This window comes from Miniopterus schreibersii, assembly GCF_964146895.1.
Source record: "Miniopterus schreibersii genome assembly, chromosome: 1".
Classification (NCBI taxonomy): domain Eukaryota; kingdom Metazoa; phylum Chordata; class Mammalia; order Chiroptera; family Miniopteridae; genus Miniopterus; species Miniopterus schreibersii.
In genome coordinates, this window is record NC_138101.1 from 50,631,391 (window position 1) to 50,657,959 (window position 26,569).

The 26,569-nt window shown below is 36.8% G+C and overlaps 1 protein-coding gene across 14 annotated transcripts in view; it reads right to left on the bottom strand.

The window, feature by feature from the left end:
• MAPK10 (mitogen-activated protein kinase 10) overlaps positions 1 to 26,569 on the bottom strand; it is a 249,390-nt gene that overhangs the window by 129,963 nt on the left and 92,858 nt on the right. For 8 of the 14 annotated variants that reach the window (XR_013999882.1, XR_013999883.1, XM_081151603.1 and 5 more), the window contains one exon: positions 129 to 200. Coding sequence is in view for 6 of the 14 variants with exons in the window: in XM_081151603.1 (XP_081007729.1) it covers positions 129 to 194 (66 nt within the window). In the remaining 8 variants the exon portion in view is untranslated. Of the gene's footprint in view, positions 1 to 101; positions 201 to 26,569 lie in introns of all 14 variants that reach the window. The other 6 variants (XM_081151610.1, XM_081151604.1, XM_081151606.1 and 3 more) reach the window with 1 other exon arrangement.

The window sequence follows — 26,569 nt, forward strand, 5'->3', positions numbered from 1 at the left end:
TGCTTCCCAAGCTACTTTTAATATTACATAAATACTAAATTTGGTATGGGACATGTGCAAGATGGAATGGCAAAATGGAAATACAAGGGAATATACTGTACCTTGTTTTACCTGTAAGGAACACACACCTGACAAAAGGCAATTTTCACATCCAAGGTTGGTTCACTGCAGTAGTACAATAAATGGAGGCTCATAAATACCTATAGGGAAAAAAAAGGAGGGGCATGAATTTTCAAATCACCTAATTATTCATTACTTAATAGTATAAACTTTAATATAATTTGAATTATACACAAGGGTTCATGCACAATGTATTTCAGCATAATCCTTATTTAGACCACTACCAGGTACTTTTCAAAAATTGTAAATATTAAATAATAAAATAAGGTAAAAATGACCTATAATCATCAACATCATTACAATCCTAGAGAACAGATATAAGAAATGGGGATACCCAATAAATTAAGTATATACTATTATACAGCAATTTTGTTTCTAGGCATCTAATTTTAAAAATTCTTACATTAAATAAAATGTAAAGTGTAATAAAATTACATTTAAGAATTGGAATAATTGGCTAGGCCGGGAGTGGCTCAGCGGTTGAGCGTCGACCTAGGATCCAGGTGATCGGGGTTCGATTCCCAGTCAGGGCACATGCCCGGGTTGCGGGCTCGATCAATGACTCATCATTGGTGTTTCTATCTCTCTCTCTCTCCCTCTCTTTTCCTCTCTCTGAAATCAATAAAGATATATTAAAAAAAAAAAAAAAAAGAATTGGAATAACTGAATTAGAGCTTACGGTATCAGAATAGATAAAATTTTCAAACTTGATGTTGAGGGGGGAGAGAAAGCAAGTTTCAAAAGGGTATGAAAATCACTGTGTTATTAATGTAAAATTTTAAAATATACAAAATGTTATTACACATCATTTTGTTATATAACCATGTAACCACAGACTAAATAAAATAGGGCACTATATTAGCATGTGTTTAATCTTGGTGGTAAGTACAAATAATTTAATTACATTATTTTCTGTAGGTTTGAAATATTTTATAATTCTGTGAAGTTTTAAGGAGGGGATAAAAATTATCTAATGGTATAAATGCTAAATTACTTCGGAATGACAAGGCAGCATGAGAGAAACCCAACTGAAATCTTCTTCCGTTCAATTAAATACACTTTGTTGAATGTTTACTGTGTGCAAGACACAATTCTGTGAGATTAAAGACTTTTAAGACCACGTTGACACAAGAATTGTTTCTGGCAATATGGAAGAATAGATATCATGAAAACCACTCTCAAGTCAAAACTCCTCAAAAAGTTAGATGAAATATACAAAATATCTTTTGAAGTGCACAGCTGAGCTGCCCATAAAAGGCAAGAAAAAGTCTGAGGTGCTGAAAACTATGTGAAAGGATCCATGCAGAGAAGTAAATGAGCAGAAGCTGCCGCTCGTCCCCAGGCCATCTGTTGAAGTCTGAAGACTAGAACTTGAGTTTTTAAAGGGCTGCAAGGCAGAGCACAGGAAACAAAGGCAAGAACCTGTCTACGGTGGGAAGTCCCAGTGGAGAAAACTGCAAAAAGTTTCTCACAGGAAGCAAGCAAAACAACCCCAGGAGGAAGGTCTGAATTGCAAGAAAAAAAAAGTTTTACATTGGAACTTGTGAAGATTTTTTAAATTTAAGGGAGCATGAAAGGGCAAGAATATATAAGACGTTCCGGAAGAACAGGTGGGCATTTGTGGGTGGGCGGTAGGGAGGGAACTGCTCTACCACAGACCCAGGTTTACTTTAAAGCTCTAGTAAGTAAAGTTATGTGGGGTTGATGCAGAGATAGACTATCAATTAATAGAACAGAGAGCCCCAAAACACACAAACATATATGGAAACCTGATTATGTTATATTATGTTAATATAGTCACTTAAACCTAATGTAAAGCTTCATGAAGAAAATGTGGAAGAATCTCTATGGACCTGGTGTTGACAAAACCAAAAAAACACTAATAATAAAAGGAAACTAAATGATAAAGTAAATTTCATAAAAAGTATTATCTACTAAAAGATGACATTAATAAGCTGAATATGCAAGCTATTGACTGAAAGAAAATATTTATAATATGTGTATTTGACAGAGAACTTTCATCTCAAATAAAGAATGTCTACAATTTGTAACAAAAAGACAACCCTTCCCTCCGCACAGCCCACCACGAAATGGGCAAAATACTGAAAAGGTGCTTCACCAAAGAATAAATGGCCAATATGCACAGGGAAAAAGTTCTCAACATCATTAGTCATCAAGAAAATTTAAAAAATAAACCATAACAAAATATTACTAAACACTTACTGGAATGATTAAAATTTAGGACAATGATAACATCAAGTGTCAGCAAGGATGTGAAACAACTGAATGGACATACATTGCTACAGGCGGCAGCCAATGACTGTGTCTGGCAGTTTTTCACAACTTAAACATATTTCTATCCCATGACGCAACAACTGTTTCATTATATTGCAGCGTGCATTAAATGGGGAAAAGTTCTCCCAGCTACTCTTCAATCTTCTCAGTCTTCTCACAGCACTTTGTTCATACTTTTAATAGGAGTGTCTTACAATATTGTGACTTTTCACTCATATGTCTCTTCCACACAACATTATTTTATTGCCTTCTCAGGGAAAGCGATAATGTTTTATTCATGTTCACAACCCCAGGGCCCAGCACTATTCTGAGTATATAGTTAATGTTGAGTAAATGTTTATTGAATAAAAAGAGAATCACATTTTAAAACTTTCTTTCCTTCTGTAGCACAAATCTCTCAGTATTGACACCATCTCATATTGAAACCTGTCAGTTTTCAATAAATCTGATGCTAACAAATTAAGAAGGAGGAGTTTGCAGTAATGGAAGAATAAAAAAAGTCCAGCACAATGACCTCAGACGTGCTGCCCAGCAGGACTATCTTTGTTCTCTGCTGCTGAGCTGGACAGGTGAGAAATAATAACATCCAGCGCACCACCTGAAATGAGCCATGTATTTTAATTTTTAATGAATGAATAAGCTTGCTATGAAAAGCCAGCTTCCTGGCCTTCCCTGGTTTGCATTATAAAGGCTTCAAATATAGCACCATGACTAAGTCACTCAGGCACTGCACAACTTTCTTGTTCCACAAAGGGACATAAAAAGAAAAAGAATGTTCAGTATGATAATCTCAGTGAATTGCAGGAAACTGGTTTGGTAATTATATTTCTTGAGAGCGTGGCAGAGAGCATTTGGCACCATTGCACAGAAACAACATAAATGGCAGGGCACTGTCTCAATATTAGTCTAAAGTGAAATCAGTGACAGTACCTTAGTGCAATATAGGACCCGCGAGTAGCTTGCAAAGGGAGGGGATGAGAATTGGGGAGTTTAGTGCTTTCAATTACTGGTTGTTCTTCTGGGAGAAGCCCCATATGTCCCTTCCTTGCTGTGCACTATACTGAGTTTCTCCTCATTACCCATCTATACCAGTTAATGGTTACTCTGAGCAAAGCAGCAGGCCAAGTTGTATGAATGAAATACACTTAAGAATTTATTAGGTTGAACTGGTACGAAACAGCTGCTATAAAAGAATGCAACTATGGTGTGTTTAATAGCTTAGATCAATACTTAGATTTTTTTTTGTATGTGAGATGTGCCAACTAAACCACAGGAGGTTTGAGAACCTTCACAGATGCACAAAATCAAATTGTCTGGGCAACTCCAGGCTCCCACAGTTTGTCACTGAAATGCAATATATACAAGGGAAAACCAACTGAACTACTGATTACAATAAATTAATTAATTAATTAATTAATTAATTAATTAATTAATTAATAAGGCCCAGCAGTTCTTAAGCTGCATTGGTATTTAACAAACTCATTATCTACAAATTATTTTTGTATTTATTACAAGTGACTCTCTTAACACTCTACAAGCATATGTATAGTATTCACTGTTAATTACAAAAACACTCTGTCTCTTCTATGCTCAAAAGGAATCTCCCAACTATGTGCAAAAAAAAAAGTAAAGTAAATATACCTTGAAACTAGTAGTTATATTTTCAAGTGCTGATATAGAAAATAGAATTAAATTTAATTTCTTATTAAGAACTGTGCATATGCTCACTTTAAAATATATTAATATCAAGTCCGTAGGTCCATGGACTATCATTTAGAACAGGGATCAGCAAACTGTGGCCAATGGACAAATTCAACTCACCATCTGTTTTTGTAAATAAAGTTTTATTGGAACACAGCCATGTATTAGTTTACATATTGTCTGTGGCTGCTTTCACAGTATTATGGCATAATTGAGTAATCATTTCAGGGACTGGATGGCCTGCAAAGCATAAAATATTTACTATCTGTTCTTTATAGAACAACGTTGCCAACCTCTGATTTAGAGTACTCTATCCATAAACATCTAGAAATACATCATTAGCTTCAGTATAAAAGCAAAAATAATTTACTATGCCTCTAATCATAAGTATATAAATATGCTAAATACTCTCTAATAAATAATTTTAATAAATAGTATCTCCTTCCAAGGAATCTGTACTTGTCTTCATCTAAAAGTTATATATCTCTTAAAATATTGTTCATGTAACAAGACAATTGCTTCCACAGAAATTCTTTGATAGCTTATTTAGCAGGAGTTAAGCAATAGTTAGAGATTAGAATGTAAAAGATGGGAATGAGGCCACTCTGGCCGGTGTGGCTCAGTTGGTTAGAGCATTGTCCTGTGCACTAAAAGATAGCAGGTTCGATTCCAGGACAGGGTGCATGTGGGAGGCCAACTAATCGATGTTTCTCTCTCACATTGGTGTTTCCCTCTCTCTCTCTTTCACTCCTCTCTCTAAAATAAATAGATAAGTAGATAGATAGATGATAGATAGATAGATAGATAGATAGATAGATAGATAGATAGATAGATAGATAGATAAATAAAAGATGGAAATGAGGCAAATCTATAAGAAATAGGGTGGAGTATTAAGAAAGAAGACATAACATAAAAGGTGTAGAAATGGTGAAATTCACCCATTCAAGAATGATAACACATACAAACATTTTAAAACTCTCCTAATTTTAAACATACAGCACTGTTTCTGGTCCTGAAAACCTGGTAGAGTTAGTTAACAGGGAAACTCTTACATCACAAAACTATAGATGAGTTGGGTAAACTGTAACAACAAGAACAAAAAGTTAATGGACAGCTTAATTTACATTTAAGAAGGAAAACTGCCAGAGGTGTTCTGACCTTGGCTTCTACTCTCAGAAGCTGACTATGCACATTTCTTCCCAACTCGGTGCTAATGACACCACTTCAGTTGTTTAAAATTGGCTATGGTGGGAATACTTACACCATGAAAATTGGCAAATTGCTACAAATCAGACTACTTTTTTTAAGAGAACTGGTGATGAAACATTTACTAGCACATCAAAGCAAATTACCAGGCACCAGAAATGAAAGAAGAAACTGAAAGATGAATCACAAATTTCCAGAACTATCACAAGGAAAGAAAGCAAACAGCACAAATGAGAACCACCAGAGACTATAAAATAAGAATTACAACCATAAGAACTTACATGATAAAATCAGTTGGAAAGACCACAGGTAAGAATGAGTAAAATCATTAAATAGTCAGAATAAAAAATAAGTGCCATAAAAATAAGCTATCACTATGATAAGATTTTAACATGAACTAAATAGAAGTTTTAAAAAACGTAGCTTTTAAGTTAAAAGCCTAATATGCCAAATAGGTTAAATATAAACAGTGGTACTAATGAATCGGAAGGAAATTCACAGGAATTTATCAGAATAATAAAGGGATGGAAAATACAGAAATATGGAAGACTGAGAGACATACAATGGAATAACATTTTGATACGTAGACTGGAAGTAAAAAAGAAGGGGCAGTGATGTCACAAGTCTTCCTTCTGTTCCATTTAGTACTAACATGAAAAGTAACAGAGGAATATTTTCTTTTCTCCCTTTACACACATCTATCATACAATTAACTGGTTGGTATTTAGAGAAATATATGTATATCGAACTTCACTTGTTAGAAAAGCAAGTTCATATTTTATAAGTGTTCCAAATAAACCAAATAATATTTTGGGTTTCTTCTAATGACATATCCAGCCTAAAATATTTGTTATGGCATTTCTATCTAGCATTTTAGCATTTGGATCAGGGCAAATGCCTCCCTTTTTGTTTATGTCCCAATCTCTAGGCTCTCTATAACCTTTAAATATGTTCAGAAAATTCAGTTGTGATTTAACTGTCTCACAACATAAAGAATTTTTGAAGGAACAATTTAAGTATGTCTGAGGATTAGTTTGGTTTTTTTTATTAACTAAATTTATTGGGATCACATTGGTTCACAAAACTATACAGGCTTCAAGCGGAAAACTCAACAGAACATCATCTGCACACTGCATCGCATGCGCATGCCCATGTCCCCATTTCATCCCCCCTTTTGCCCACCTCCACCTAACCCCTTCGCCCTTTCCCTTTCCCTGACTTGAAGGCTACTCCAACTAGCCCAGCTGGAACAGAGTCCACTGAGTAGAAGGGAACTGGGAAGTGCCAGTTGGCTGCAACGGTCACGGTTCAAACCCCAAGGAAAAGTCTAGAAAGGTAGAAAATCCAGTTTAAAGCCAGAAAAGCAAAATCAAGATGTGGTATCAGGTTGGTGTTAACGAAACAGGAGAAGCATGGAAATGTAAATCCTGAGAAAATGCTTCTAGAAAGTGCCGTCCAGCAGGTCACCACCGGCTTTTGCAGGTCAGTGGCTGGACAGGAATAGTGCAGACTGTAGGAGGAAAGGGCCACACTGGGTGGCTGCTCTGCCAACTTATCATATGCAGCCAGCGAGTCAGCAGAGAGACTGCAGTGACCGAATATACTTATAGATAATAAAACAGGCACAGGTTTATTGCAGGTGGGTGCCGGGCTGCAATGCCCAGATTCTCCCCTAGGACTGAGTCTCACTGCTCCAGCTGCTGCGTTGGCCTGCTGACAGCACACAGCTGGGCCTCTTCTTAAGAACGGCCCGCAGCTAAAGGGAGCTTCCCACCCAAAGTTATACCCTTTCCCCAATGAATGCAGGGTACAAAGTCCCCACCCCCGACACATGCACGCTCTTTGTCTTAGCCCAAGACCTTTCTGGAGGGTTCTTCCAACTTCGCTGCTACCCGTGGGATCGGATGAAGCCTCCGTCGCAACAGCACTGCAGTTTGGCTTCAGCCTGTGCCCGAGCTGCTCTCCCCACCTCCTGGCAGGTGTTTTCCTAAAAGCATTCATTCCCCAACAAATCACTCTCTGGCTGAGAATATGTTTCCCGGGGAATCCAACCTAGAAAAGCTGATACCAGAAATCGTTCTGGGAAGCAGACCTGAAGATGGGATTGGATCTGAATAACCTGTCTGGCAGGGATGATCCCATCACTAGCAGTAAGGCCCAGCAGGCAGCAGTGAAACGGTTGTTGCAACTTTGATAGGCGGTGGCCTGAGGTGGAATGCACCAGCATATGCAATGTCTCAGACCCTTGAGAGAGTGAAGGGGTATCACAATTAAAGTACTGTAAATGAGGGCATGCAAAGCGATACAAGAGCCAACCTGAAAGAGTTCTCAAGGGCCAAATGTGGAACAATTTAACCGACAAAACAAATAACGTATTGAGTTATAACCCAAAACGTAAAATAAATATTCATGAGTCCACAGTGATACATACAATTAAATAAAAAGATAAATAAGTGGGGGAGAAAAGACAAATCCTTATAGAAAGGTTCCAAATAATGTATGTTTTAAATAATTGGCTTTTCAAACAAAGCGCTTTTTTTTTTTTTAAATATATCTTTATTGATTTCAGAGAAAGAAGAGGGAGGGAGAGAGAGAGAAACATCAATGATAAGAGAGTTACTCATCAGCTGCAGCCCACAACCCGGGCACGTGCCCTGACCGGGAATCGAACCCCGATCGCCTGGATCCTAGGTCGACGCTCAACCGCTGAGCCACGCCCGGCCGGGCCAAATAATGTATGTTGATATTCTCCCTTCAGGAGGTGAAAGTTAACTTCTACCTGACCATCTCACCCTCCTATTCCCCAGGATGAGCTCCTTTAGCAGCTTATATCCAAAGAGTATAAAGAAGAGGGAGGGGAAAAAGGAGCTTTGCAGTGGAGAAACCTGGCCAACACTGCCTCAAAGAGCTGGTTCAATTCTCAGTGACAGGTCATGTTGACTGCACGCACCCTTTGTAAGATGCAATGAGGCTAACACTTCAACTTTGTGGTCTTCGCCCAAAAACCTATGACCCCTGTCTAACCACAAGAGAAGCATTGGACAAACCCTAACTGGAAGCAATTCTGTAAAATAAATAAATAAGTAAATAAATAAATTGATCAGTATGCCTCAAAAATATCAAACCCTGAGGACAAGAAAAGTCTAAGACAATCACAGACCAGAAAAGGCTAGGAAGACACGGTGTCTAAACATGACAATGTATCATGGGGATATAGGATGCCAACAATAGGGTAAACTGAGTCAGCAATATAGTACAGTAACTCCCTGTATTAACTCAGCAACTTTTCTGTAAATTTAAAACTCTTCTAAAATAAAATGTTTACTTAATTTTTAAAAAGTACTATGGAATTGGAAGGCAAATGCTAAGGTATATAAGTGTATTAAAGAAAAAGATTGGAAGGTAGAGGGAGGTTAATCATCAGGTAATGATTAAGCATGAAAGCCAGAGGACCCCCATCCCAATCTATAAACAGATTCCCATTTCCTTCAGCTGGAGGGTGAAAAATCTAAGGATCAGACTTAGGAATTAATTCAAAGGGTAATTCAGTGCTTGGCAGAGAGTAAGTGCTTAATTATTGTCATGCTTAATTCTTATGTTTCCTTTTGATATATAAAGTTTGTTAGAGGGAAAATACCATTTTCTCTAAAAAAAATAATACTTAAGTAATTAATGACAAATGTATTGATTGCTTAACATGCAGACTGATATTTTAGCAAAAGCTACAAAAGAGTCTGTCCTGAATATTTAGTGACGATGTAAAACATTGATGACCATCCACTGCCCTTAATTTGCTACATGTGGATAATGAGACACTACTATAGATCCTTACAAAGGATTTGCATTTATTTCCGATAAGTATAAAGAATTTGTAGATATTAACTTTACCTGAACTATTTTCATGAGCCAAGTTGAACAGAAAGGGTAGAAAAGATTAATAGAGGAATTTAGCCAAAATGACTTGTCAAGGTTGTTAATGCTTAATATAACACTCCAGATTCAACAACATGAGTGAGTCCTTGTGAGTAACTCAGTGGGAAATACTTTAAGGATTGCCTTAGCCGTGTCCATTCAGATAAGTTGAGTATTACAGGTAAGAACCTGTTACGGATGTTACTCTGTCAGTTGGAGATTACTGCTTGGCAGCAGCTGGTAATAGGAGTGGGCAGTGGTAGCAGGCGTCCGGAAGCACCAGCATCCAGGATCCTTCTTTCTTTAGGCTCTTGCCTACGTCTCATCACTTTTGGCTCTTGAATGAAACTCGAGCCAACTAGAAGATCTACAAACTACTTAATGTCCCTTTACTAAATTCCTTTATACTTAATCTAATAACAGGGAAAAAAAGAGACAGAGAGATCTTTGCAGAGTAGAGATTATATAAAACAAAACCACACGGTACCCAGAGAAAGTCCAATTAGAACTAATACAGAGACTTTCTACAGTCAAAGGAGAAACTGGAGATTACTCCTGAAACCCATTACTCTATTATTCAATTGTCTGTTCATCTCATTAGGGAAATTAGTTTGACATTTTCAACAAATTATATCATCTTCATAATATCCTGAATTAAAGACTTCTGGTTTATTTTTTTTCACATATAGATATCGGGACTGAAAAATTAAAATTACTATTATGTTATCCAAATGGATAAAACTAGAAAAATACAAGAGAAGATATTCTTTACCTGCCCTAAAAAAATTTTTTAATTCAATATAAAGTAGACAGTCTTGGTACCAAGGGCTGTTAGAGTAATTTACATATATATGGAAATGTTCAGCTGCAAAGTGCAAACAGTAAAACTAGAAATGCCTTTCATCACAGACCCAAAAGATAACAGACAACATTGGTCTGACTTGGCAAAGCATATCTAATATATTCCCAGCCTCTTTAAGTCACATTTAATTTCTTTTCAGCTTTGCGCTCTCTCTCTCTCCATATATATATATACACACACACACACACACACACACCCCTCCCAGGCCTTCACCACATGATTGTCTGTGTCTGTGGGCTATGCATATACACATTATAAGTTCTTTGGTTAATGTCTTCCCATTTCCTCAACCCCCTCCCCTCTGAGATATGTCAGTCTGTTCCATGCATCCATGCCTCTGGATCTATTTTGTTCATCAGTTTATTGTGTTCATTAGATTCCACATATAAGTGAGGTCACGTGATGTGTGTCTTTCTTTGACTGGCTTATTTCACTCAGCATAATATTTTCCAGGTCCATCCATGCTGTTGCAAAGGGTAAGAGATACTTCCTTTTTATAGCTGCATAATATTCCACTGTGTAAATGTACCACAGCATTTTTATCCACTCATCTACTGATGGGCACTTGGGCTTTTTCCAGATCTTAGCTATTGTAGATTGCGCTACTGTGAACATAGGGGCGCATATATTCTTTCTGATTGGTGTTTCAGGCTTCTTAGAATATATTCCTAGAAGTGGGATGCTGGGTCAAACAGTAATTCCATTTTTAATTTTTATAATTTTGCTCTTTTATTTGTTAAAATCTATCAATGAATGTCAACGAGTCTGTTTTATAAAATAAAATATATTTCCAATTAAGTTTCAAATAACCTCTACTAGTAAAAATATTATTTCAATTTTGAAATACTTTAAAAATCAAATGGATTAAGTATTCTGACCCCAAATCCTTGCTTTTATTCACTACACAGTATTTCAGTGACACAAGAAAATGGAAACTAAGAGAAACCGTAAGAAAATAAAATCATGTAGTTCCCTGGGGTGGGGGAGGAGATATTCTGAAATAAGAATATTACATATCTAGTTTTCCTGAAGACTGACTATAATATACATCCTGTTATTGAGCTCATATGAGATTTCTATGTACTTAAAATCAAATGTGCCAAATAAACAAATTAATATGTATACTTCTATAAGCTTAACCAATTGCTTTACCTATGACACCTTCTAAAGTTTCTAGTGGATTGCTCTTTCTAATTACTTGTCTTAATATATTTAAATTTAAACAATTATCATGGTATTTTTTGTTTGAGGAACACCAAGATTCTGAAACTGAAATTACGCTTATAATTATGAAAATTTTAATTAAGTTTTTTAATTATAAAAGAGATAAAAAGCACTTCTTATCAAGGAGCTCAATTACTAATATTTATTCAGTAGCTATTACTGCATTGTTCTAGGCATTGAGGATATAGCAATGAACCAAAAAAGAGAATTCCTGTCTTCCTTGAATTTACATTCTCTTTGTATCAGGCAATTTAAAAAATAAATTAAGTGTAGTGTAGTAGAAGATCTAGGCCAGTAGGCAACCTCTGGGAGAATGAAGCCAAACCACAACTTTGCACTGCGAGGCCAGAGCTGACCAAGCTCATCCACATAATTGAAGAAGAGAACACTTAGAGCTCTCACAAATGGGCCCACTGTTGAGATTTACATTGGGCCTTTTTAAGAACCATTTACATATGTGGTCACAGATCAGTCATAAACTGCAATGAGTGCCCAAAATGAGAAGCTTATTTGCACATGCCCATTCTGGTTGACTGACTTCCTAGATGAATTCTCCATGAGAACACAATAAAGTTCAGATGGAATTCATGACTTTGAACTGGACTCGTAGAATAGTAATTGGAGGCTGCAATACTAATAATAGACTTAGTAAACCAGTATTATAGTAAATCTTTATATCAGACAAAATAAAATTTGAGGATTGAAAAAGAGAGTGAGAAAGGTTATCTCAAGCATGGTTGTTGTTTTTTAATATATCTTTATTGATTTCAGAGAGAGGAAGGAAGAGAGAGAGAGAGAGAGAGAGAGAGAGAGAGAGAGAGAGAGAGAGAGAGAGAGAGAAACATCAATGATGAGAGAGAGTCATTGATCGGCTTCCTCCCGCACGTCCCGACTGGGGATTGAGCCCGCAACTTGGGCATGTGCCCTGACCAGGAATCGAACTGAGATCTCCTGGATCCTAGGTCGATGCTCAACCACTGAGCCACACCCAGCCAGGCTCAAGTATGGGTTTTAACACAAGTAAAAAGATTGTTTACATAAAAACGAGACACCCAACATTTTCTATAAACAGATATACCTCAAACACCAAAATAGCCCCCACAGAAAAATACATGTCGTTTTTCCCCAGCCTTTTGTAATACAGAGTCTGAGAATCCATTTTTGATATTTGATTGCTAACCCCTTTCCCCCTCCCCTTCTGCCCCAGAACTGAGCAAACTGATAAGAAAGCTCAGACGCTCTCTCTTTTGGTGACATCAGGAAATTCAAAACATTCAGTCACTTACCCATGTACCCAGGAACGCGCATCCCAGCCCTACCCCTAAACACAATAAAATCCCAACCCAGTCTCCTTGCCCAGCTCTCTCAGCCCAGTTTTGGACCTGTTTATGAACCTGTCTGCTCTCCCCAGGAAGCCTCATTATGTGTAAGAAGCCTTTTCATAGCCTTTTGATGCATGTACGGTGTCATCAGTCTTGACATGTGAAGGAAATTTTGGGTGGAGGATCCATCTCTCCTCCGCAGGGTGACTGTACCAGCCGGTGTGGCGAGCATGTCTAGATAATCACCGCCACCGCTGGGACTCTTTCTTCTCTTGCTAACTGGCCTGCTGTCTGCCAAGGAGCACGCCCTTTGAGCTGTGCTGCCTGCTGGTTAGCCTGTGCTTTGAGCTGTGCTACTTTGTGCTATATTTGCTGAGTCCTCCCAAGCTTTTGTTACAGATTTAAATGACCTGCGTCAGATGCTTCATCATTTGGCACTTAGGGACAGAAATATGGATTGGAGACCTCCTTAAAGTGGCCCTGGGTCACGTGTCTTGGCCTGGACCTGTCTGTGTTTCAGCTTAAATCATATGTCTTGATTCCAACATATACCCACTACTGATGCTAGGCTCAGGGTGTGTGTTTCAACCAGGTACTGGCCCTTTCTATAGAGTGTTCAGGAGAAAGACTGATATCCTGTGCAACGTACAGGCCCTTCAGGTGGCCTATTGTGTGGAGGAAAAGCAGCTACTGTGTGGCATGCTGAGTCACACTCCTATAAGTAGATTGCTCACCAGGAAACTATAAAACGCCTTTGCAGCTGCTGCCGCCTATAGCTCTGTCACCAACAAAGATCTTTATCCTGAAGATTATAGAGAAAAACATTCATGCCCCTCCCCCCATGACACAGCCAAGGGGTTAATTCAAACCCAACATCAACCTGGATTCCTTAAACCCTATGAAGCAACCATTGACATGGAGGAGGACCCTAATCTTTAAGATATTGGTTTGAGGGTCTCTGCAAAAGGAAGCTTATAACTATAAGCAGCATAGAAAGGACCTCCTTCCCATTGAGGTACAACAACAAAGACAAATAAAAACTGGCACAGGAGGTAGAAACAAAAAAATTGAAACAGAGGTCCAACTTTAACTCAATTGGAAATCTTAATTTTACTTTAAAAAATGTTATATAATAAAAAGATAAAAGAGAACTGATTGGCTTTTATGCCTCTCCAATGTAGGTTCTTAATTAACTTTAATATCTTTAGAAATGCACCAACTGCCAAACTATCATAACCTTACTCCATATTGGAACTCAAATTACATTTAAACTAGGGGATCCCGCTAAATTTAAACAAAGCACTTTCTATACTCTTAAGAAAGTTACAAAATATAGAATAGAGACATATAGATGTGCCTCACCTTAACCACTGGAAATATTGCCTTGACTAAATTTTCCATAGTCATGGTATCTATTGCCCTAAAATATCCCAGAGTAGATATGGATACTCTGACCCAAAGAGTAATAAATTAAAAATAAATTAAGTCCTTGGCACTTGCAATTAATTGCCTTGATAATAAAGGGATTCCATGGATCTTCCCCTTCCAGAATTGATGTAAGACCTATTTAGGGAAAGGGTGATAATGGCCACTGTTCCTTCATTAGTAGCCAAATTTGGCCTTTTCTCAAACCTAGAAGAATTAATGACACCTCACAGTAGATTATTATAACCTCAATATCGTGTTCTTAGCCATTAAAGTCCTTACACCCAATATTATTGAAATTACTGACTTCATCTAATCAGCAGCTGGCATATAGTTTGTTATTATAGATTTGACTTATATGTTCTCTTCATTATGAGTAATAAGAATTTCATACTCTCTTGGTGCATGTGAGGCATTGTTAGTCTCAATATCTGAACCAAATTTTGGGCAAGGGTCCACCCTTCCTCTGCAGAGTGAGTACAATACCCCTCTATACTAATGATTTAAACATGCCACAGTTTTTATCTTAAATCTTTTTTTTTTTTTAGCTATGGCTTAATTATTATTCTTTAATACCTGAAGTTCCATATGCAGAAGTTAGATCCCTGCCTCAATTCCAATGATCTGAAAGTGCAAAGAAATAAAAGTTTCCCAAAGTGCTCGTGTAACAAAAATTATTTACTACAGGCCTGGAATTCTGCTACACACTAAGGATACAGTAGAGCTTTTGGTCTAACAGGAAAGACAGACGTTAATCAAAACCATTTCAAGAAATGTCCATTTTCAACCGTGACAAGCTCCAGGGAAGAAAAGTATATCACGCTATGTGGACCTATCTATTATAACGGGATCCATCCTAGAGTGGGGAATTTTAAGGAAGTGATATATGGGCTGAAAGTTGAAGAATGAGAAGTGAACTAGATTAAAAAAGGGGGGGAGTGGAGGGAAGTAAAGATAAGTCCAGGCAGAAGGACTAGCGTACGCAAACACACAGTGACAGAGCACCATAGAGGCTGAAAGTCAGAGCAATTGTTACCACTGAAAAGTTTCTGAGGAAACGTGACATTATCAGACTTGTGTTTTAAAATGACCACTCTGGGTCAGTACTAGAATGAGTTGAAGGTGGAGTAGTGAACGAGCAAGAATCAACAACCCAGCAACGGTAAATGCTAACCATATGCATTCTTCCCTCTCCTTACCCCCAAATGTAGGAGAACATGATCACTACATGGGACTGCATATTCCTCAGATCATGTTTTCTCCCAGGGTTGGGAAATAAAGCCGAAAACCTCATCTTCCAATATGGAAGTTTTAAAAAATTACCCAAAATGAATGAGATTTACAGAAACAACATCTTAAATACATTTCTCTATTGCAATGAAAATAAAGCCTCATTTATTTTGTAGCAATCTAAAATTTAGAGACAGCAGATGTTTAATTGACCTAAAAAAACCCTTGAAGTTAACTGCTCCCAATTAGTGTGTAAATTCAACTACTGAAGTGCATTAATACCCTAGGGAGAAAAGTTATAGTACCCTCGCAAGAATCTGAATAGTTTAACACCCTTGGTTCCTATGCAGAAAAAGAGTTAATAGCCATCCTGAGACCACTATTCTTAAAAAGTTCTACTTGGAAATCTGGCCGCAGGCTGGTTGGAACTCGGATCTGAGGAGTGTTCCCACCATTGCAGAGAGGAAAAGACTGGGAAGCTGTGTGTACAACAGGGTAGTTTACACTGAGCCCTGCTTTCCTCCTGAGACTCTCAAATTTTGGTACATGACAGACTGAGGGGACAATGTGACTAAACCCCAATAAAAACCTTAGTCACTGAGTCTAGTGAGCTTCCTGAGAGAGCCATGTTGTAACAACTGCTGCTGGAGGAATCAGGTATGTCATCTGAGGCTCTACTGGGACAAGACTCAGAAGCTTGGGTATGGTTTCCTGCAGACTTCACCCCATGTAGCTGTTCCTTTTGCTGACTGTACTTTGGATCTCTGTACTTTAATAAATCCTTGCTGTGAGTTTGACTATATTCTAAGGCTGCGAAAGCTCCTAGTGAACCTCCAGGCAGTGGTCTTCAGGACCCTGACACAGGTTCCATACTCTATCAGTTAAGTAATAGGAGAGTGAATATATCACTTATTCCTATTTTAAAATTCTCATACTGAATAGTTATTAATAAAATATAACATCTATTATTTACCTAGTCAGGTGTAAAAGACTTAGGAACTATTTCCAGAAGGCACTGCATTCTTGATAAAAGCCCACTAATAAAAGCTTCATTAAGTTTCTCTCCTATATATTCTCCGTAAATGTTTCCATGACTATGTACCCTGAAAGATCTATAGCTACACGGTGAGGCGGACAAGGCAGACAGACATGTGCATACGCATTTCAAAAGAGAAAGACTAGAAACAGAGACTCCTAACAGTAGATTTCTCTAAAAGAAGGTCAAGGAAAACTTTCACTTATGGCAGCATACAGGGTAATGCAGGTGGTCCTTGTATCGCACAAGTTAAATATGGAATTTTGCTTTTAAAATGTTAAAATGATTTTTCACTACCTAGGGACCTGTTGCGTTCATCATGCGCTCGCCCACTTGATTCTCATTAAGGTGAGCTTGGCAGGCATGATTTTATAAAAAAGGAATCTAAGTCTGAGGCACGCTTCTGATCTACCACTGGGTTTCGAAATACCCTGTGCTTCCTCTCCATTTAAAGGCAGACATTATCAGTCCTTCAGTGGACAGTTATGCTGCAAGATCATAGTACATTTTAGAATCATTAGATGATGCCAAGTATTATGGAGGTAAAAGTAATTAAATATAAAAAATAGAGGGAAAACAGCATACTATTAGTGACAGGTTTAAAAAATATCACTGTTTAATGGCCATAATTACAGTACGTTATGCCAGAGTTTAAGGTTATTTAGAAATTCCTTTATAGGATACAAGCTAGTGCAATAAAGAGCATCAAACCTTGAATATATTTTCCCTCTAAAATACTAATTCAACACTGTGAGCTGCATATCATTTCAATCAGTTTCTGAATGGGCTGCACAGCAATGTAAGAATCCAGGAGGAAGCCATCAGTTTAATTTCTCCTCAAGAATTTCAAAGATCGTTCTAGAAAATAAGGAACGACATATGTGCCCGGAATTTAATTTTTATTCCATGTTAGGATGACATACTGAGGAATTCTGTGATCTATATTACAAGAATGACTGAAGGCTATTTCCACTGTGAGAATGAAATCCTTAAAAGTCTGATATGGCTGTCCCTAAACATTTACCAGTATCATTTCAAATGGTTATAAGTCCTGCATTTGAGAAATGCATACTCCCAAGGCATTGTAAATCCAATTTACCTGGCTTCACTTGCTAGCATGTTTTCTATGGATTTGATGGATTGCTTTTCCTTTTGGAAAAAACATTTTATGTCCAATAATAACACATTGTGAATGTCACAATTTGTCTTGTCAGTTGTGATAACATAAAACCCCCGATGAACCAGAAATGAGAAGGGGGCTGTCTCACACTGCTTCCCACATAGCTGTTCTGGGGTTGACAGGAAATGTAAATATGTATTTTGCAAAACACAAAAACTATTTGGAAAAAACCATAGATAGTATTATTCTCATGTCTTTAAGAATACAGGGTGTCCAAAAAAATGTATACACACTTTGAATGATTATAAAGTCAGTGTTTATTAACTTGCCATTCATTTTTAAAATTTAAAAGAATCTACAGAAATGAGTAATTTATTTTGTCAATGCTTGTTTTCAAACTGATGACTGTTCTGGTCCAGGCACTGCTGGTAACGTGAAGCAATGGAATTGCAAACATCAAGAATCATTTCGTTCAGTATTTGTGCACCCTCAGTTTGTCAACTGTTGCCAGCTTTGTACCATAAACTTTATCTTTTATGAATCCTCATAAAAAAAAGTCTAGTGGCACTTTAGGATAAATTTTTTTTGTTCAAAGCTTAGTCTAGCTTCACCCATTATTTCAAGTCAGTTAAATCTGAAACGGGTTGAAAATTAAGTGAGTTATCAGTTGTTAAAGTGTATATACATTTTGGGAGGACACCCTATATTTCCCCATTTGTCAGCAAAATTAAATACAAGCTAGAGTTTGTCCTAAAAGACATTTAGACCAGCCATGGGGGTTATGTATGGCCAAACTAAAAATTCTCAAAGAATGGCATTGTGACAAGGAAAAAAACACACAAAAAAACAAGCCATAAAACAATATTGTTATGGACCGGCCCACCTCACCTAAGATGAAGCTTCTGTGTGGCACATGCCCTGCCCCTGCCTGCCTCTCCACCCTGACCTCTTCCCTGTTCAGACCACCTTCCTGTCCTTATCTCACAGTTTGTTTTAACAACACTGAATGTTTAATGATGTCCCACAATACCATGTTCTTTCTTTTTCCCTCTCCTCAAGCAATTTCCTCTACCTAAAACCCTTCTCCATATCCTCCTAATTTTTAATTTCTTGTTATATTTTAATATATAATTAAGATATAATTTCATCTTAGAATTTTTGTCAGACGGCTCATACCAGATCCAGACTGGGAAAACTGCCACCGCACGGTGCCCCCAAGATACCATAAGCATATTTCTGTGCCACGCTTTACCTTGTAATTATAAATGTTACCCACTGTGCAATGAAGTTGAGGGAGGGAATACCTCTTACTCATGTTTGTATCCCCAGCACCTTACGCAGTACACGGAATACGATAGGCCTTCAATAAGTATTTGTTAAATGAATGAACACAGACTCCCAGCGAAGGTATGGTTTCAGTCAATATAGCTTTATTTCTTAATTTGAGTCCCTCATGAGCAACAGTGACTACAGAATACAGTTTAAGTCCATGTTCCAACTATAATTACTTTATTAAGAAACAAGACTATGCATATTTCAAACACAGCAACATTCAACTATAGTTCGACAATGCCTCTAAATTTGCTCTCTTTCATAGAGAGCAAGAATTAAAAATTTAAACAAATACTACATATATTGAAATTTTCAGTCTCCACTATGAGTGTACAAGGCAACTAAAGATTACCCAGCAACATCCCTTTGACCTTTTGGTAAATTTAATCATAAAGATCCTAATTAAATCCCAGTGGGAAGAGTAAAGTCACATTGCAGGATCCATGATATGAAGTTCAATTTCTTCATATCTACTGCCCATACTACCAAATACATCACCTGTCCCTGTATATAAAAACTATCAAATTTATAGTAGGATAAACTGATATATTCTGTACTCTGAAGGAAATTATTAACATTTTTAATGGTTCACTAAAAATGCAGAAAAACAACCGGCTTTTAATTGTGGACAAAATTAAAAATACAAAAATATATAGAAACTCTTATTTTGTACATCATGAAAATGAGAAATGCAACTATTTCCAATTTTATAAAAAATCACATGCATAACAATTTTTCAGATTAAAATGAAAATGACATTTTTATAGAATAACTTCCAGTTGTCAAAACCAAAAATGTCATGCTTTGGAAAAAAGTATTTCCCAGTTTTTACAGTTTCACACAATTTGATTAATTAAAAATATATGTTTCCCATTGAGTACATACTGTGTTCCCTTTTGGAGGTTATTAATTTCATTTTAAATGGGACATTAAGCATGTGAATTGTCAGAATGAGTTACCATATTATTTTAAATTGTACCAGTTCATGAAAATAGCATATAACACATAAAGAGAGATCTGGCATATTCTATCCCAAGGGAATGTTCAAAAAGAATATGAGATACCTACACATATCCTGATGACCTATTGTTTGCTGTTAATTTTAAAAATAGCCTATATCACCCTGGCTGGGTGGCTCAATTGGTAGGAGGATCATCCCCTGCACCAAGAAGTTTGTGGGTACAATTCCTAGTCAGGGCACATACCTAGGTACAGGTTTGATCCCCTATCAGGGCACATACAGGAGGCAACCAATCAATGTTTCTATCTCACATCAATATCTCTCTCTCTCCCCCTTCCTCTCTCTCTAAAAATCAATAAACATATCCTCAGGTAATGATAAAAAAGGTAATAAAATAAATTAAAAAGGACTATATCTATTAATTTTATCAGAAACGTATTTTTGTGAATATTCTGCTCTCATGTAAGTGAGGAAACATAGGATTATTGAAGCTATTGATTTCTATCACTCACCAGCCTAATATTTACTTAAACACTGTATATCAAAATTAATGTTACCTGTGTACTAACAAATTGTATGTGTACAAGTTCACCTCATTAATTTCCTTATTATAGAACTATTTTATAAATTAATTCCTTTAAATCGCCTTGATTTGGTCATCTTTATTTTTAATGCTATTTAAATTTCAGGAAATGATTACTACATCAATCATTTTAACTCCCACATATAAAATCTAGTCAACATTTTTATTACCTATAGTTTTATTGTCAGTTTAAAAGTCTCTGCACTTTTAAATACTTGCTTAGTCTACTTTTTGTTTTACTAATGACCTTTTTTATCTGTTCAGATAGGAATGGCAATTTAACAGCCCTGGGGAAAAGTGGTTTAAAAATCTAGAGCTGAGATAACTAGAAAAGGCATGCTGAAGGAATATAAAAATTTTAGTTCCATTTGAACATTTCATCAGAAAATATGAATTGATAAGTTTTGGAATCCTCACCCAAGACTCATGCTAACAAGAAAATCAAAATGCTAGGAGGGGATTTTTCAATAACCTGATGAATTCCCCTGGTTATCAAAATGATTTCTATAGTATGTCCTATAATTTCAGTGTAGATATTTAAGAAGCATATGTTATTATTGCCCCTAAAGAACTTGTTGCCAGATGTGTACAAGTAGAATTGCAGAGAAAATGTGGGCAATATTTGGGACATACTGATATTAAAAAGTTATTTGTTGTTTATTTGAGATTACATGTGACTGAGCGTCTTATATTTTTATTTGCTAAATCTGGCAATTTAGTAGAAGCATAATTATAGGGATACTAATCCATTTCTACCTCACATTTAAATAAACTCTTGATCTCTAAATGTTGCAAAAACGTGTGTTCTTAAAAAGGATCAGATACACAATGTGTGGGTCCCCAAGCAAAATGTATATGTCATACAGGACCTCTTATGCAACAATTATTATTTCAAGATGGCAATAGGAGAGCATTAAGCCAAGTGCCCATGAAGCCAGCCCTGTTCATAGAACCCCAGGCATTAGGATACGTATGGATGAATCAGGTGCCCTTACAGGACAGAGAAACATAAACCAGTTCATTTTCAACTGGGACTGACTTAGAAAAAGGGTCATCAAACTTAGTCTATGAAGCAAATAATTTTAGGCGTTGAGAGCCGTACAGTGTCTCACAACTATTAGTTCTGCTATACATAAGCAAATGAGCATGGGCTATGTTTCAGTAAAGTTTTATTTACACAAATAGCTGGTAGACCAAAATTGGCCCATGGTCTAGAGAGTTTGCTGCCTCCTGGACTTCACTGCAAACATCAGCAAAATTACCAGTTACATTTCTTTATATTCTACACAGATAGAGCCACTGAGACAGAAATTTATCTAGGGGATTACAATAATTTCCCTGGGACATTAAAATATTTTTGTAACAATATGTAACAGATTCAATTTTTAAACTAAATTCATCCATTTAGCTCAATCAAACCACTGCCCCAATCTCCCAGGCCCTTTAAATATATATATCATGCAATGACCAATGAGAAATGTAATATATGTTCCTTTTCTCTTCCTCTTCTATTTAACTTTATTTAGTTTCATATGCTTTTTTGTCGGTAATAAAATTTTAGAGTCAAAGAAAAGAGCAGGTAGAAAGGCATGAAGACGTGGCTGTATGGTCTGTTTTTACTGGACTGACGGCAACATAGCAGGCTATTCACACAAAATCCTTTTTAATGAGTAATAACATGAAAACAAAGAGTGCACTGAATTGTGCAAAACCCATGCAATGGGGAGTATATACAAGGTGAAGTTCCTTGCATTTAAGATGCCTGCAATTTCTAAAATAGAGTTTGAAATATATCACTGCTCATTAACACTTTCTTGATCTTATGTCTCTGTTTAATTATGCATCATACGAAGGGCCAGTTCTAGTGCTCAGTTCACAGATTTTCTTAATAGCATCCTTCAGCATGAAAAAGTGAACTACCAGCTGAGGAGCAACGGCAGCATAAACAGTGTCCTGCAGGAATTGTGAAATGGCTTACGATGCTTCCAGTGAACATCAGGGAGGGACTACGAAGTACCACCCAAAGTGAGTATGTGCATTTTGTGATTCCTGGAAGACATGTTGGTAAGGCAATAAAATGTCAGAAACTGCCTTTTCTATTTTGAACTGCACCATGTGACCTCTTTGAGCCTGAGAAATTTTCTTTTTAAAATTATACTGTAAAATTTGGAAAGCTGTAGATTACTTCCCATCCTTGAACACTGTCAATATTTTCAGTATCTAATATCTAGGAATTTTACCCACTATGTGGTCGGGATGTGCATTTTTCTCCCCTTTATAAACATTAACATAGCTTTCTTTAGAAAATCAATTTGACATTCTAAGTCATTACATACATCTAAAAATTCAAGCTAGTATTTGCAACCAAGTTCCTGAAAAATATGACTTAAATAAGCCATATTCAGTAGCCTGTGCAGCCCATCTCTTTTATTCTGGTGAATGTGCCATGATATTTACTGTAAGAGCCCCTTATGCAGCTTATGGTCAGGTTGCTTTGAAGACATTGATTTGTTGAGTCTAACTATGTACACGTTCCAGAACACACACTAGCACAAGTGCTAATTCTTAGTAAGGGGAACATACCTCTGTTTCATTGTTGAGGTTTGTGGGCCTAGCACTCAAGAGCGACATTATATAGACCAGTAAAGCAATGCATGAGTGAAATTTAAAAACTTTAACTCTAAAACCAGTCCTGCCACTAACTGTAATCTTGGGCAAGTTCACTTGATCCCTTGTGGTCTAAATTTTTATTATTTTCAACATGAAAGGGTAAAGTAGATGGTTCTTAAGAATCTAGTTAAATGCTGAAAACACATTAGTCTAAATTATTTCAGGGTATTTTGTCTATAATTGGTTAAATGACCACAAGATTGGCAGAATGCACACTCTTGGAACAAAAGATATTCTTTCTTACTTTCCAGACATGACTTATAGGCAATTAAGCACCTGCTTTTTGACATGATTTACCCTTCCATTTAAATTTGAAACTCATCCTTACATAGTGATAGACATTCAAAAATAACTGTATAATCCTAAAAGTCAAATTGCTACAGAAAACAAAAATGTATGTAATAAATACTGTTGTTCGCCTACATTGAATCTATTCCCTGCTTTTACCTTCTTAACACAACATCAGTTTGGATTAAATAATTTACAATTGAGAGCTAACACTTCAATAGAGCTTACTCTGTGTTCTTAGTAGTTCGACCCCAAACCTCAGGATGCTTATGAAGTAAATACTGTTACCACCCCCACTACAAATGTTACTTACCCTGCCTGAATTCACAGAGCAGGTAAAGAGGAGAGATGGGGACTGAATGCAGGCAGCGGGGGTATCGGTGCCGGCAAGCATTACACGCTTCCCACACTCAGACTGCTTAGCTGGGGAAAGCTAATTCTCTACAACTTCGAGAAGGCCTCCGGATTAGTAATCGCTATCATCCCAAACACATTGCAAATCATTAAATGGCATTTCTTGGCAGCCATGAAGGCCAAGGGTAGTGCACAATCTGAGCTGGATCAATCAACCTAAAGGGAAGAGTGTTTACCCCATGGTAGAAAGAAGGGTTTGCTCCAGAACCAGGGTGCATGTTACTGCCCACGCTGAAGGAGCACCTGCCGATCATGAAGGAAGCCAGGCTGAGGGCAAAGCCCACATGAAGAAAAAAAGAGGAGCCAAAAGAATCAAGAAGCCATGAAACCGGAGCCCCCGTTTTACTGTACCCTCAGCCTGCTGTGTCTCTGTATTTTCTTCTACGTAAGATAACAAATTCTATTATTGTTTAAGCCAACTTGAATCACAGTGTCTCTTTCTTAGACCCTAAATCACCCTGACAAACACCATATAATTATGCACCTTATTTGCAAATTGTAAAACATTAGCAGTTGTTTAATCTAACCCAGGATTTCCCTCTGTTCTGATCCCGGGACCTGTTGTAACACAACATGTAGGTTAACGCCCACTGAATCCTACTGCTGAGTCATTCCTTTTTCAGGACATTCATTCATTGGACAAAGGTTTATTGAGTAATTACTCTGTTTCAGGCATTGTAAGGCCTTAATTTAGTGAGATAAATGAGTCAGAGCCCCTATCCTCACAGAATTAATGTCTAAGAAGGAAGAAAAATATATAAATCAACAATTACCAAAATATGCAATGGTATTATATAAACACTGAGGGGGGTGTCGGTGTTGTAGGTGCTCTGAGATCATAGGGAATGGAAGCTCTAGGATGTTTTGAGGGACTTTCTGAAGGCTTCACAGAAGAGGTAACATTTTATTGGATCTTGAAGGATGACTAGGAGTTTTACAGAAGAGAAAAGGCATTCTAGGCAGTGGGGAAATCATGATCGCCAGCAAGCATGTAACTAAGAAAGTGTTGGGAATGTTTAAGAAGGGGAGACAGTTCCAAGAGGTGATGTGTGTTTAAAAGTAAGAAAAGAGACAAGTTCTAGGACTCTAGGCCTGGCCAGTCTCAAAAATCTTTCTAGACTTTTGTTCTTATACTTCAAGTAACTTAACACTTTTCTTTACCTCAGCCACCATTGCCTTCTGTAGCGTTAATATAGCTAAATAAAGGGTCAAAGCTGTGTTGTGTGGTTGTTGTGGTTTTTTGTGTGGTTTTTTTTGGCTTTTCTATTTTTCTATATAAAACCAAAGTCAAAAAGCTCAAGAGATGTATTTAATCACCATTACGTGTTTGTGAGACCCTGATATTTGTGAAATCCTGTGGCTACTCTCTTTACAATCATAATTTCTCATTATGATTTCTCAAATGCCTCACTGTTACTTTACTAATTTTTCTAAGCTTCTCATTCACAATTAGTTTGAGGTTTTATTGGAAATTTGCTGGTTATTTAATTTATTAACTTCTTGTAAATCCAACTCATAAGCTTATATTAGATACAAAATGTATTCTAACCCAGACAATCAAGAGAACTTAATAAGAAAACTCAAGAAAGTCTTTGTTTATTAAGTCTCAATCTGTCACTTTATATTTAAACAACTTCCCTTTACTGAGCACCTACTATATATATATATATTATGAGCACTAGGAATTTAATGAAAATATTGCCCTCGAACACGATTAAATAATAAAATCTCCAATGGATAGAGCCAGAAAAGTTTCCTGATGATACCACAGTGGCATGACTCCACCAAATAAGAGCCTTTCTCAGATCAGACTCTACCAAGCAACTCTTCTTTCCCACCTAAACTGAGAATTGAGACACAAGATGTCCTTCTATCTTAATGCAGAACCAACCAGAAACATTCACCCCACAGTGAAGAGTGATAGAGAAGCAGACTGGAAGCCCCAGAGAGCAGTAATGCCGTAATTTCTAGAACGAAGAGCAGATGAATTGGCATGTTTATTGAATATTTCCAAGGAGAACAAATCATAAATTTCAGCACTGCAATGTGAGAGGACAGGAGTGCTATCAGCAGAGACACTACTCTAAACTTGTTTTAAAAAATAGAATTTAGCACAGGCAAATGTGAAACTAATCTGAATCAGCAAGCTAAAATAACAAAAGAGAAGAAATTTAAGCAAGCACAAGACAATTCTCATGAAGAACTGGAAAATCTAAATAGACCAATCAACAGTGAGGAAATTGAAACAACCATCAAAAACTTCCCAAAACATGAAAGTACAGGACCAGATGGCTTCGCTAGCAAATTCTTCAAATATTCAAAGAAGGTTTACTGTGTATCCTTTTCAAACTCTTCAAAAAATTGATGAAGAGGCAATACTTCTTAACACATTTACGATGCCGTTATCCTGATATCAAAACCTAGCAAGGATAACATGAAAAAAATAAACAACTACAGGCCAATATCTCTGATCAATACAGATGCAAAAATCCTAAACAAAATACTGGCAAATTGAATACAATAATATATTAAAAAGATAATATATTACAATCAAGTGGGGTTCATTCCAAGGATACAAGGATGGCACAACATACACAAATCGATCATTGTGATATACTACATTAACAAAATAAAAGGTAAAAAATCATATGATTATATCAATAAATGCAGAAAAAGCATTTAACAAGATACAACATCCATTTGTGATTGAAACAATAAAATGGGTATAGAAAGAAAAAACCTTAATATAATAGAGGACGTATATGACAAACCCTCAGCAAATACCATACTCAATAGTGAAAACTGAAAGCTTTTTCTCTAAGATCAGGAACAAGACAAGGTTGCCCACTTATACCACTGTTACTCAAT